The sequence below is a fragment of the Scardinius erythrophthalmus genome, assembly GCF_964197995.2.
Source record: "Scardinius erythrophthalmus genome assembly, chromosome: 6".
Classification (NCBI taxonomy): Eukaryota; Metazoa; Chordata; class Actinopteri; order Cypriniformes; family Leuciscidae; genus Scardinius; species Scardinius erythrophthalmus.
Genome location: NC_138226.1, coordinates 4,446,784 through 4,460,575, shown reverse-complemented (window position 1 = coordinate 4,460,575; position 13,792 = coordinate 4,446,784). Strand labels below are relative to the sequence as shown.

At 38.2% G+C, this 13,792-nt stretch overlaps 1 protein-coding gene across 5 annotated transcripts in view; it reads left to right on the top strand.

The window, feature by feature from the left end:
• grb14 (growth factor receptor-bound protein 14) overlaps positions 1-13,792 on the top strand; it is an 85,956-nt gene that overhangs the window by 53,014 nt on the left and 19,150 nt on the right. For 4 of the 5 annotated variants that reach the window (XM_081368342.1, XM_081368343.1, XM_081368341.1 and 1 more), the window contains 3 exons: positions 8,621-8,777; positions 12,461-12,582; positions 13,473-13,547. In XM_081368342.1, coding sequence (XP_081224468.1) covers positions 8,621-8,777; positions 12,461-12,582; positions 13,473-13,547 — 354 coding nt within the window. Of the gene's footprint in view, positions 1-7,408; positions 7,545-8,620; positions 8,778-12,460; positions 12,583-13,472; positions 13,548-13,792 lie in introns of those variants that run through there. The other variant, XM_081368344.1, reaches the window with a different exon arrangement.

The window sequence follows — 13,792 nt, the reverse complement described above, 5'->3', positions numbered from 1 at the left end:
AACAATAGTCACAAAATGGCAGCAAGTTGCGTTTGCATGAAACAAGAGAGAGCGAGTCCATGATACTGGATGGCATACAGTAATTACATAACAAAATATTGATTCGACTGAGTTTTAATATTTTATTAGCTCACCAAACCGGATGAGCCGTCTTACCGCTATATAACTTACCGCTGGATGGTGCTATTGACCAATCAGAATCAAGTATTCCACAGAGCCGTGCAATAAATATATATATATATTAGGGCTGTCAATCGATAAAAAAATTTAATCGTGATTAATCGCATGATTGTCATGAGTTAACTCGCGATTAATCGCAATTTTTTTATTTGTTCTAAATGTACCTTAAATTAATACTTTTCAAGTTTGTAATACTCTAATCAACATGGGCATGGATAAATATGAATGCTTTATGCAAATGTATGTTTATTATTGAAACCATAGTCAACATAGAGCATGAAGACGATACATGTTTCAAAGGTCATAGATGTTTTTCAAAGAACTTGTTCATGTCTATAAGACACGTAGAAAGAACAAAGAAATACCAGGTTCCCATTACTTCTTTCTTTGCACTGAGCAATTCACACACAAACATGTTTAGATTTTTGCATGACAGGGCAGCTCTTCTGAAAATGCTTAATGTACATTTATTATTTATTATTACATTAGTTTGTCTCTCTCTATGCCCATTTTGATGACGCTAAATTCTCAATAAAACTGTTTTCATTGGTATATTTTACTGTTTCTGTTGTCAAACAACAGAATGAATATGAAATAGTGACTGAAACGCGACCCATTAAGACATAACCAGCTCTCAGCGCGAGATGCAGAGAGAGAGAGAGAGAGAGAGAGAGAGAGAGAGAGAGAGAGAGATGCGTGCGTGCTGGGAGAGCAGTACCGGCGGTACCGGTAGATTCTCAGAAACTAAATAAGGTTTGGGCGCTTTTTTGAAGGGAAAAAAATCGCTAAAGGGGTCTGCAGTGTCGCTAAGTTGGCAACACTGTGTATCTCCATTTTTCCAACTAGGGGTTGGGCAACGGGTCAAACAGAAAATAATCGCGCGTTAAAAAAATTAGTGCTGTTAATATGATTTTGTGTTAACGCGTTATTAACGCGCTAACTTTGACAGCACTAATATATATATATACCGATTATTTTCAACCCTCATTCTGACCCTGTCTGAACTGATCCATTTTTAATGGGAGTAAACAGCCACGATTATGTCATTGCATAGGAAACGTTATCAATGCCCCCTTGCTATTGCACATGAGTGTGTTATAAAAACCATCCATATAAAACAGTCATTTATAGACAAAGCATTATGAAATAATGTACTTACAGTTTATGATGCAGCTGCTGTCCGATTCAATACAGTCGGTTGCTTCATCTTTCAACAAAAGTTCATTTGCGAACTCTACATTAGACTGTGCCTCAATTGCAGAACAAAATGCTCTGAGCAAACATAAAATCCTCAGACGTAATCCGGGACGCCATTAAAATAAACCATACACTTATTTCCGATGCTGGGATCCTTCTGAAGTCTGTACAGAGATGCAAACAATCTGTTTAAACTTGATGCACCAAAGCGAACACTCTTTCCATCTTCCATTTGTCCTGTTGTCAGAAACACACATCTGTATACTGTATCAGTGTAGACAGCATCAGTGATTATAATGGCTTTTATTTGCTTTTGACGCGACACTCACATCCAGTGTAGGCAAATGTCAGCCGTTAAGCGACTGAATGCCAGTGTGAGGTGTCTATGGTGTGAGGATGTATAACTATTCGTCAGTGTCTGACTCTGGAGGCGGGCATATGCAAATGTCTTTGCCTGTGTGACATCACATTCCCACAATATTCAAAAGAGCCGTTTTTGGAGCTTAATTAAATACTGTAAATGCTTTGTTTATAATGAGGAGGACCAATTCATAGAACCATAGAACCCCACCCTACATTTATTTCTTTTTTGATAATCTATTAATCTTCGAAATGCATCACAATATGAGAGAAAAGATCTGCCGCTGCTTTCGTTTCATTGCAACTTTAAGTCAAGTCACATTTATTTCTATAGCACTTTATACAACACGGATTGTTTCAAAGCAGCTTCACTTTAATAAACAGGAAAATAACAGAATCTATGATGCACATTGTTGACATTTAATATTCAACAATATTATTGATCTGCCTTTCTTAAGGTGGACGATGACGCAATTTTCTTCTAGAAACAAACTTTGTTGTATTATTTTCATCTTACCACTGTGAAGCTGCTTTGATACAATCTGTATTGTAAAGCGCTATATAAATAAAGGTGACTTGCCTTGACATGCAAACTTTTTCAAATAATGAGACATTGAAAATCTGCTGTAAAGCAGCTATAGCAAGACAGTAGTGTCATTATTCTGCTTACATCAGCTCGGTGTTGATTCAGTTCAGTGTTTGTGTAAAGTTCATCAATTATGAAACAAGTTCAGTTATAATGAGCTCTACAGACAGCAATAGTGTAGTCTTTCAGCTCAAGTCAATTCAATGTTGATTCAGTTCAGTTCAATAGCAGTTCTTGCTGCTCCTTATCAGAGTAAATATAAACAGTCCTTAAAGGTAAATGAGTAATAGACGGTAAAGTTAAAGAGTGCCTACAGCGCCCTACAAGAGGAAATGTGAGATATATATATATATATATATATATATATATATATATATATATATATATATATATATATATATATATATATATATATATATATATATATATATATATATATATGAACGCTGAATAAATATGCTGGATGTTCGAAAAGAAACTATTTTAACCCTCTGGGGTCTGAGCTGTTTTTGGGGCCCTTGAGATGTTCTGACATGCCCTGACATTTGTGCTTTTTTCAGTTGCTTATAAACATATTAATGGCAAAGGTGTAAATTCACTCTATAAAGCACAAACAGGGCTACCATAATATGTGAGCCACGTGTATTTACATGTTTTCATTTTTGAGAGAATAATGTTTATGCATGGTTATTGAAAAAACTAAAAACTAAAATTTCTGAAATAAGGCCACAAAACACATAGTAAATATGTGTCAATAAGACTTTTGAATAATGGATGTCCTCGCCTAGTGTTTTTTCTTAAAAATTATGTGAAAATAGTCTTGCTTTATCGTTCACATAAAACCATACATTGATTTAAATTGATGTAAAACAGGTTTTGCTTGGAAAGCCAATATGCGAGGAGGCGTGAACGAGGAGTGGTTTACAACAATGTCCCACCCACTCTGCATAATGACTCTGCATAATTAGCCATTCATTCAGGTGTGACACTGACTGAGCCACAATGCAAAAACAAAAGATATATTTAGAAGACTTATATTGACCATTTAAGATTTTGCTTACATCTATCTTGTAAATATGTTTTGCCATTTTATTAAAAAGGTTACAATTACAACAATATTACAATTTCAACAATATTTCAAGTGTACTCTTTCTTTGTAAAAAAAAAATGATTATAGGCCTACATTTTATCTATGTATTCATTACTTTCATATTTCGCCTGACTGTAACGTTGTTTTCATGAAATATTAGGGCATATTGTTAATTTGCAGTTTAATACGTTGCTTATACAAATAGCCTACATTTAATTTCAACATATTTCAGTCGATTTTTACTCATCTCAGTATAGCAATACAGCTTGCTGAAACATCATCATTCATTCACACACGCGATTTAAATTTAAACTGTCTTTGCCAGCTGTGGTAAACTGCGCGCATCTCTGCCGTTCATTCATTCATAAACAGAAACCCACGTGAAGAAATTCACGTGAGAAGGAAAAAAACTTACTAGTATTCCTCAGCTCGCTCCTCGATATACCCGCACTTCTGGGGGACATTTTCCATTATTATTCCTCACAGCTGCAAGACGGTGAGAACAAGTAATGATCTGAATAAACTTGTGTTTTCTCGCGCTGATATGGGGGCGTTCACAGGTTTGCGCGGATTGCCTCAGCCATTTGCGTTTGAATAGCACGCGCTCTCCGTGGGCGGAGTCACATTACATTTGAATTAGATGTAATTAGCTCGACTGGAATCGCTCTCTTTTAATACAATTTTCACAAGATGAGAATATTTGTTTTTTATATAAATTACTTCATTAAAAAGAAGAGAATTCAAGCTTCATGCCTGTGTGACTGTATGCCTGTTTGACTGAGTATTCGCTGAGTTATTGTTCATTTTCGGACGCGTTTCAGAATGGACTACACCGACAGAGAGAAGGCAGAACTCGCTTCGTGTTTATTTTTCTTTATTTGGCAAAAAGCACAGCACTTTGTTTTTATTGTGAGTATACACAAAAATAATACACATTTAACAGAATCGATTGATGTATGAAACTTGTTTTGTAAAATCAAAGTCAAAAGAGTATTTCGGGTCTCAATTCAACTCATAAGGAAAAAAAGCGAGCAGATCACGCCGGCGTGATCTCCGACCTCTGAGGGTTAAGTGGAATAAAAAGTGAACTCCTTTGCATTCATACTGTTCCTGGCCTATAAAAGTGGGCTAAGATGTCAGTACCGTCTCTACCGTCTAGCATATTGTATTGATTATAATATTCACAATAATATTAGGCACATGTGCGATAAAGTGAATCTGGCATTATAAACAAGTCACACAGTTTAAATCTGAATTGACTGTTCTAATAACTTAGCAACGTCAGAACCCTGCTCGTTTTATTACCTTGTGACTTTAACAGGTTAGGTCTGGTAAATGCTTGTCAGAGAGATTTATAGAGCCAGTCCTCGAGAGGGGTTTTCCTCCTCCTCTCTGTCTTTTTTTTTGTGTGTGTGTGTGTCTTCTAGGTCTCTCTTACTGATTAAACAGTGGATCGTTTACCTCATTTGGAGATGATGTCACTGTGGGAGGCTGTGATTGGCTGAAATGGTTGCTAGCCCTGCCCCTGCTGGGCAGCATTGACCTCCTTTTCCTCTCTGAAAGAGGACTGGCGTGTCCTCCCTCGTTCCTACCAATCTGCCTTTCACACACACTCTCTCTCGCTCTCAACCCCCATCCATATACCTTACAGGGTCCTTCCTGTTCTGCAGGACCTTTCACTCTGTGACTTTGAAGAAATTAATATGTTTGACTTAAGAAACTATTTTAATAAAAGGGTGTATTAGACTTCCAACGAATATGATCTGGTCAAGCTCAGACACTTAAGCTTTATGACTTATGACCAAAGTTAGTCATTTGTTTTCCCTGTGTCTTGTGTTTTTAAATGCAAAAATGTGCATTATTCATCATTAATGCCCTTTTCAACTGACATACTACATTTTCTCTAACTCAATCTCCTGTTTTACTCAGAATTGTAAGTCAATTATAAGTCATGTTTTTCAAACAGTGTAATTTTAAAATGAAAGCTCAACATAACTATTTTCTTAGGCCCTGTTTACCCCTGGTATTAAGATGCGTTTTGGTCGATCGGATCACAAGTAGAAGAGGGAGACACATTCCCCTTTACACCTGGTGTTTTAATCCGACTCTTTTGTCCACTTTCAACCACTTCTGTCCTGATTTCTTCGAGGGGAGGGTCTACGTGTGGGTAAATGTATGGGCTTTTTCAGAACTTTTGATCTAATGGACACATTGACCCCCTTTACTTGCTTTGTTCACTTCTGAGCCGATCGACCAAAATGCATCTTAATACCAGCTGTAAACAGGGCCTAAATGCATATTTGTCTGTGCTGGTTTTTTCATCAGAATGATGTAATTTCCTGGACGATGATGTCATTCAGGAACTGACATCAATAGCTATGTTTCCATCACCCTGTTTTTATGTGCATTTTGTAGGATCGCATCAAAAACGAGAGATGGAAACGGTAAATTTCGTTGAAAAAAAACGTTTTTACGTTCGCTCCAGGTGGTATTTGACGTGCGAAAAAGAATTAATGCAAATAATGTGAGATGGAAACGCATTTGCCGGATAAATTGTGACATAGCGCACATTAAATCCATCTCACTGAAACACCAGGCTGTTTCCTCATGATGGGAATTCCGACTCTTTTTAGGGAACCGAACCGGATAATTTGTCTCAGCTCAGTATACATTTGCGTATGTTACTCATCTTGTTTTCTGACCCGATATTGAGGATGATCTTTTAGCCGCGCTGCTCGACCACACACACACTCATGCAGTGACTTGAGTATTATGTTAATGTGTAATTCAAAACATGGATAAATACTATAATACTGTATAAATAACATTAAAGGGGTGGTATAATGCCCTTTGCACAAGATGTAAAATAAATCTCTAATGTCCCCAGAGTGTGTATGTGAAGTTTTAGCTCAAAATACCCCACAGATATTTCTATACAGCATGTTAAAGTTGTCACTTTTTGAGGGTGAGCAAAAACGCACTGTTTTTAAATGCAAATGAGCCGCTGCTCCCGGCACAGGGGGCGGAGCTTCAACAGCTTGTGTCCTTTTACCTCACACAGACATGCACTGAAAATATGAAAAACGTTTAGCCTTTTATGTTCAAACCGGAGTCAGACAATGATGGAGAGACTCAATAAGAAGTGACAACATGTAGAAGCAACAGGACATTTCTGAATGGTTGATGAATTTATGTAGCTGATGTGTAGTTATCTTCTAGTCATTGATTAGCATATTCTGTCTTGATAATCTATAAATCGTGTTCAGGGGGCGGGGTTTATGTAAATTCTAGGGTTGGTGATGTCACTAACCCGGGAGGAATGTTGTGTAGTCTCTACCAGCCGTTTGTTGTAGTCCTTAAAAAGCAATTTCTTTAAAAGCAAATATCTCCCTTTGCTTTGAACTTTGAACGTCGTAACTTTGCAGATGTTGTTTATGTTCAGACAGCAACATTACACACTAACTAAATGCAGAAAAGTGAAATCATAATCAACCACCCCTTTAAAATAAACTACACAACAGTGGGGAAAGATATTTCTTTAACAGCAATGAGATATAATGACAACATTACATTTTTTGAACGAACTGTACCTGTGATCTTATGATTTCATGAAATAAGTGAAGAAGACATGACAATGTACTTCATAGCAGAAGTGACTCACTTTCTCGCTCTCTCTCGCCCTTCACCCACCCTGTGCAACTTCAGTCCGGCTTGACCCGTCGGGTCTCGCATTTAACCTCAGCAGTTTTCTAATTGCTTGCTGGGATTTATGCAGAGGGCAGGGGCCTGTCAAGATAGTGTGAATAGGAAGGTGGGGCAAATCTTGTGACTTTTCTGCCCCCCTCCCCCTCCGGTGTGTGTACGCGGGGGCAGCCAGCGCGGGACTCACCCCCGCTGGATAAACGGTGGCAGGTGATTGGACAGAGCCATGGTGACATGCATCAGCGGAGCTCTCTCTAATTACCTCATTTGAGCTCGGCTGCGGAGAGAGAGGAAGCTCGCTGCTCCCCGGCTGATACTTGCGTTTATGTTTTATGTTCACTCAACTCTTGAGAAATGCTGTGCGCACAGCCCTACATAAGCTGCCGAGCTTGTCCCAAATCTCAGCCCTGCCTGGTGCCCAGCTCAGGGGTAAGTTGCACTGAAATGCCAATTTAATCGGGGGTTTTTTTGTGTGTGTGTGTGTATGTGCGTGTGTGAAATCGATGCGAGGGGTTTGCAATGCTGCTCTGTTTCTCTGTGGGATCATTGGAAAGCAATTCCCCAAAACTCTAACAGCTCTTAAAGGAATTATATTGGGTTCTTCAGCGCATCATATGAGGATATGAGGTGTATAGCAGGGAACATTAGCACTCATGAAAGGGAACATTCATGACTTCTCCTGCAGCACAGGCTGTCTGCACTTTGAATGAACGGGTTGTTGCATACTGTATATAGGGCATGAAATGAAATTTAGTTCAGAATGTCCTTGTGGGATGGTAAAGGAGTGTGTGTATCCAATGATCATCACTATAAGGTAAAATGGCAGGAGCTTGTTGCAGTGTGACAGATTAACTCATTTTTTTAAACATGGAAAAACTGTGAATCCATGATTGTGTTCGGAATAGTATGCTAGCGTTCTGCTCTTACTATTGCTGTACTGTGTATACAGTATATGTGTATGTGCATAGTATGTGAATTTTCTGATTTGTTAAAATGTTCAGTTTACTGCAGAGCTTATGTGATGTACTGTATCCCACAATGCAATGCGATTGACTTGACCTTCCATTTTCAGCATGATGAATGAACTGGAAAATATATCTGCATCTCTTTCCTGCTAAAAGTTTTTAAAAAAATGATTGCACACACATATGGATTAAAAAATGCAAAATAGCTATTTATTTTAAGACCATGTGACAGCCACTGTTTAAACTGTTATAAATCAGCATATTAGAATGATTTCTGAAGGATCATGTGACACTGAAGACTGGAGTAATGATGCTGAAAATTCAGCTTAACACTAATATTTCACAAAATTACTGTATTTTTGATCAAATAAATGCAGCCTTGTTGAGCAGAAGAGACTTCTTTCAAAAATATTTTTAAAAACTGTTATTTATTCATTCATTCATTTAAACAGTCCATACTGTGTGTTATTTAGTAAGCAGTTAAGCTAGTATTCCATTCTGAATACAGTCAAAACCTCTTTCTGTTGTCATTTGTTGCAGGTAATCAAAGTGTACAGTGAAGACAACACCAGCCGAGCGGTGGAGGTGCCCAGTGACATCACTGCCCGGGACATCTGCCAGCTGTTCATCCTGAAGAACCACTGCATTGATGACCACAGCTGGACCCTGTTCGAGCAGATCCCACATCTCGGTATCGGTAAGCTGCTCTTTTCTGAGTCAACAAGCATTTGAACAATAACAAAAACGAAAGCAATAAATGGATGAACTGAATATTGTGGTGTGTTGTCATCGAATGTAATGCAGTTCAAATAAAGGGCCTAGAAATCCCTTTCATCATCAATTTAAATTTGATTTATTATTATTGATTATTGATTATTATTCTAATAATAATTCTGATTCTTGAGGGGAGGTATCATAAAAGTCCATATGTGACCCTGGATCACGGAACCAGTCATAAGTTGCACGGGTATCTTTGTGGCAATAGCCAACAATACATTGTATGGGTCAAAATTATAGATTTTTCTTTTATGCCAAAAATCATTAGGATATTAAGATCGTGTTCCATGAAGATATTTTGTAATTTTCCTACCGTAAATATATAAAACGATTATTTTTGTGAGTGAATGCAACACAATCGTGAACATAAATGAACAACTTTAAAGACAATTTTCTCAATGTTTCGATTTTTTTGCACCCTCAGATTCCAGATTTTCAATACTTGTATCTCGGCTAAATATTGTCCTATCCTAACAAAACATACATCAATGGAAAGCTTATTAAATTTTTCAGCTTTTGGGTGATGTATACCAGAGTATGTGAGCGGTGCGGAGTGGGAGCGGAGCGAGGAGCGGAGTTGCGTGATTTTGCCAGGAGCGAGGAGCGGATTTTTTTAATGTCGGAGCGTTGTGATTTTCTCTCGCTCCAGAAACACTCCACTTTCACTCAGGACCACACCACTGTGAGGCAACGGAGGGGGACTCAAAATGTTTCTAATCATATTTTGCATTTGTTTGCATTTGTATTGTTTTACTAGTACTTTCACAAACATTTATATAAAGCATATATCATGTAATTAAGTTTCGTTTAGACGGCGTTTAGACAGCGTTTTTAGGGCTTAAAAACGCAAAACAAGTGAAACCACCATCCAGAGTGGAAATCTTAAAAACGCTCCACCGTCGTGTTTATCCGTCTAAACGGTAAAAGCAAGTCTGCTTGACAATGAAGGCACCGATCAGTGCTTCACATTGCCCCTAAGTGCATTGAATTTCATACACTTTTGCGTCACCATATGCACAGAGATTTCCCTCCCAATGGTCGTCTAAGCGCAGAATAAAAGTTATTACTTTTGCGTTTTCTCTTCAGATCGTTTCCGAAATATTATGTGAAGAAGGGGAAAAAATATAAATGTATTGTAAAAGGTAGTGATGACAAAGGAGAACGCGAGTGTGGGAGGTGATTACAACGTCAAAAGATTCCTTGTGATTCCTATTTTGCTTTGGTTTAAAGTGAGCTAAAGGATATTGGTTTGGGGCTGTTCAAAATTCCAATAAAGTATGTGGATGTTCTTCTCTTAGTACTCCGTATTCGTTTTACAGTAGGCTACATGCATCTTCTGATCAGAGGTTAGTGTTATTTAAAAAAAAAATAATAATAAAAATTTACCGTGGAGCGAAAACGGAGCGAGACGTTTTAAGGGCGGAGTGGGGAGCGAGCGAGGAGCGGAAAATTGTACACCCAGAGCGGAGCTTGAGTGGAGTAATTATGAAATGCGCTGAGCGTGGAGCGCAAATTCTCTCCGTTCCACTCCGCTCACATACTCTGATGTATACATCTCAATTTAAAAAAATTGACCCATGTGACAGTTGGTTTTGTGGTCCAGGGTCACATATGCATAATTGGTGCTACAAGTTTTCTGAAGCATTTTATTCAAATCTTGACATCCACTCTAGTGTTATTCACCAATACCATCGTTTCTTTTATTTCGGCATGTTTGAAAGCTGTGCACGGAAGCAATTCTGTGTTCCTATTGGTCAACGCCACAGATGGGACAAAACCCGTCATGCTTGTGTTTCTGTCAGGGCGTCGTGAAGCATCGCAGACACAACGTTGGTTGACCTCCACTGTGACACACTATACAAGATAAAACGATCGATTCTTGCGTCCCGACACCAATTGTCTTTTACGAATCACCCTACATAAACTGGATGATGCCATAATCAGGGTGATATCATGTAGTCTGAACCTGGCATTAGTTCCAGCCCGATGAGAATTGATTCAGATGCAGTAATTAAACACAGGCTTTGCACGCTGGTTTCTAGATTGGTGTGAATGAGCCATTCAACAGCCTCCGTTTGCTCACATTCGAGCAGGGTGTTCCTATTCCCGGGGTTAAAGACGCCATCTGCATTATTTATATCTTATTGGAGTTTCACACAGGTAGCAGCGCTAGTGGGAACACATGGCAGGATCCCTGTGTGTCGTCTCCATTCAGAACAGCCCAAATTGGGATCTTGAAGCATGTTATTCCCTAATGAGTGAGACTAGGAAATAGTTGGTGATTACCAGTTTTAATATGGAATGATTTAAATGCACGCTGTTTCCTAAAGATGCCATTTGATTATGCTGTGTTCATTATAAAATCAGATTTGGTATATTCCTACTTTGACATCTCTGACTTCTGACTATAAAGGGATTCCATTGGCAGACGCTCGTAAAATGACGAATCGAGAAACAGAATGGCTATGTTTCGCCTCTGGCTTGCTTAGTTGGAGACACTTAATATTCTACAGTATTATTGATCTGACTGTAGTGATGGATGCTTGTTTTATGAGAACTGAACTGAGGTGGACGATGACATCATATTTTCCAGAACTGCTTTGTAGATGAAAATGAACTACTTTAATAATTGATGATCTTTATAACAGAACTGAATCAACAATGAACTGACTTCAGCTGAACAACAGCCGAAATGCATCGTTTTATAAATAGTGAGATATACTAAAAAGGCAGATATACATTAAATATACATTAATGAAATATCATCAACATCATGGAGATGACGTAGCTCATTTGGTCATAGCCAATGCAAACAACATCATTGCATTATAGCAGTGAGGATCTCTGGCCGTTCACTGCAGTAACGCTATGGGAATTAATTAGTATTAGATAACACTAACACTAGTCTAACTCTTCCAGATGGCTGCTTCTAAACAGATGCTTTCCATTTAGTCATTAAACATGCATTTAGAGTTGCAGGAGCTGAATAATATTTAATGATAAAGTGGAATAACAAGCTCCCCCGCACATCATTCTCACTACTATTGAAGGTTGCTCATTATCAAGGCATAATTTTTGAAAAGAGTGTTAATAATTAATCCGTCAAGCCCACGGAGAAGTGGGATGGTAAAACTGAAAGCTGGAAACAAACGAGGGCAGTAAAATCTCATATTATCATAAAAACTGACTCTGTATTTTGACTGGATGAGCAGAATTCAAAGCGAGTGTGCTATACGTGTCCTGAAAAGTGAAGCCAAAGCATTTCGATCCCCCTGGAGGCTGGCTGGAGTATAGGTCATCGTTCAGCCCCGCCCTCTCCATATAATCGAATGGGACGCGAGCCAAACTTAAAAATCCAAGTACACTTTTTTCCAAAGATGGTTTCTGTCATTTTAGGTTGTTCTTATCATGCAGATGTATGTTCAAGTGTTCGTTTTCCCAATACGTTTAGTTTTAGTCGGTTATTTGATGCTATAAAAACGGGCGTGATTGACAGCTGTGCTTGCGATCGAGTGTGTTCTTTAATGCACATAATCTGCTTCAGTGCTCATGTAAGGCAATTCATGAGCATGCACTAAACTGACTTTTGTTTTTGATTTCCAGAGAGAACCATAGAAGACCATGAGTCAGTTATGGAGGTTCAGTCTGGCTGGGGCATGGACTCACAATGCTGTCTGTACTTCAGGAAGAATTACGCCAAATACGAGTTCTTCAAGAAGCCTCTTGTAAGTGTGTGTTGTTCTGGCACTTCAGTACAGTGTTCCCTACAGTAAGGACGGCGATACCTTTGACCTTGCTGGGACATTTGTTGGTCCCCATGAGGAAAACACCTTATAAATCATACTCCGTGATTATACTCGGAGTGATTATGATCAGTGATTATACACAGAGTGATTATGATCAGTGTTTTTTGAAAATGTAAAAATGCAGAAAGTTTTCTGTGTTGGGTAGGATTGGGGTTAGCGGATAGAAAATACAGTCTGTACAATATAAAAATCATTATGTCTATGAATATTCCCCATAAAACATGGAAACCCCAAAAAACCCAACGTGTGTGTGTGTGTGTGTGTGTGTGTGTGTGTGTGTGTGTGTGTGTGTGTGTCTCTGTGTGCTCTCTCTCTCTCTCTCTCTGTATGTGTGTGTGTGTATGTGTGCTGTCGCCCTGGTAATGTATAATTGATTTGCTGAAGTTTAGCCAAATATCCAGAGTTACCTATTCAAGGTCATTAAAGATTGAAACACTGAGACACGCAATAGGGCTTTTTAATTGTACTGGTTAAGAATTCAAGGTAATGCCTGAGTAATCAAGCACAGATCACTAAATCCTGTGATTTTAAAGGTCGAGGATCCTAATGGTGGATTTAACAAAGGGGCTTTAAGGGATTTCTTTCATAGCACACATAACATGTCTCTAATACCTGACAGATTGAATATGTGTCTTGAGAAATTGCACTTGTTTCTGTGACAGAAACAGACAGTAAACAGCTAAAAAGAGTTAGTGGAGTATTTTGCTAACAATTAAAATTCACCTAATTTAATTTGTAAGCAAATTCACCTCAGAGTTATTTTTGTGAAGATTATGGAGAATGTTTTTTTTTTCTTTGGGTCATTGCAGGACTTTTTCCCAGAGCACATGGTGTCTATATCGAGTGAAACCAATGGAATCATGAACCACTCACAACTCATACAGGTGATGATTTTTTCTTTTATCTTCTGCTAGCTAGTTTTCTTGGGTGTTTATACAGGCACATACTGATATATATTCTTTTTATTATTAATTGAATCATTAACATTAATGAAATTAATTGAATATACAGTATATATGAAGACTTCAGATTCAAAAGCCTCTAAGTGCCATCTGAAATTTTCTTCTAAAATGATCATATTTATCAAGCTTGTATGCTTATGTTCAGTTATTTCACTTTAATGGCAATG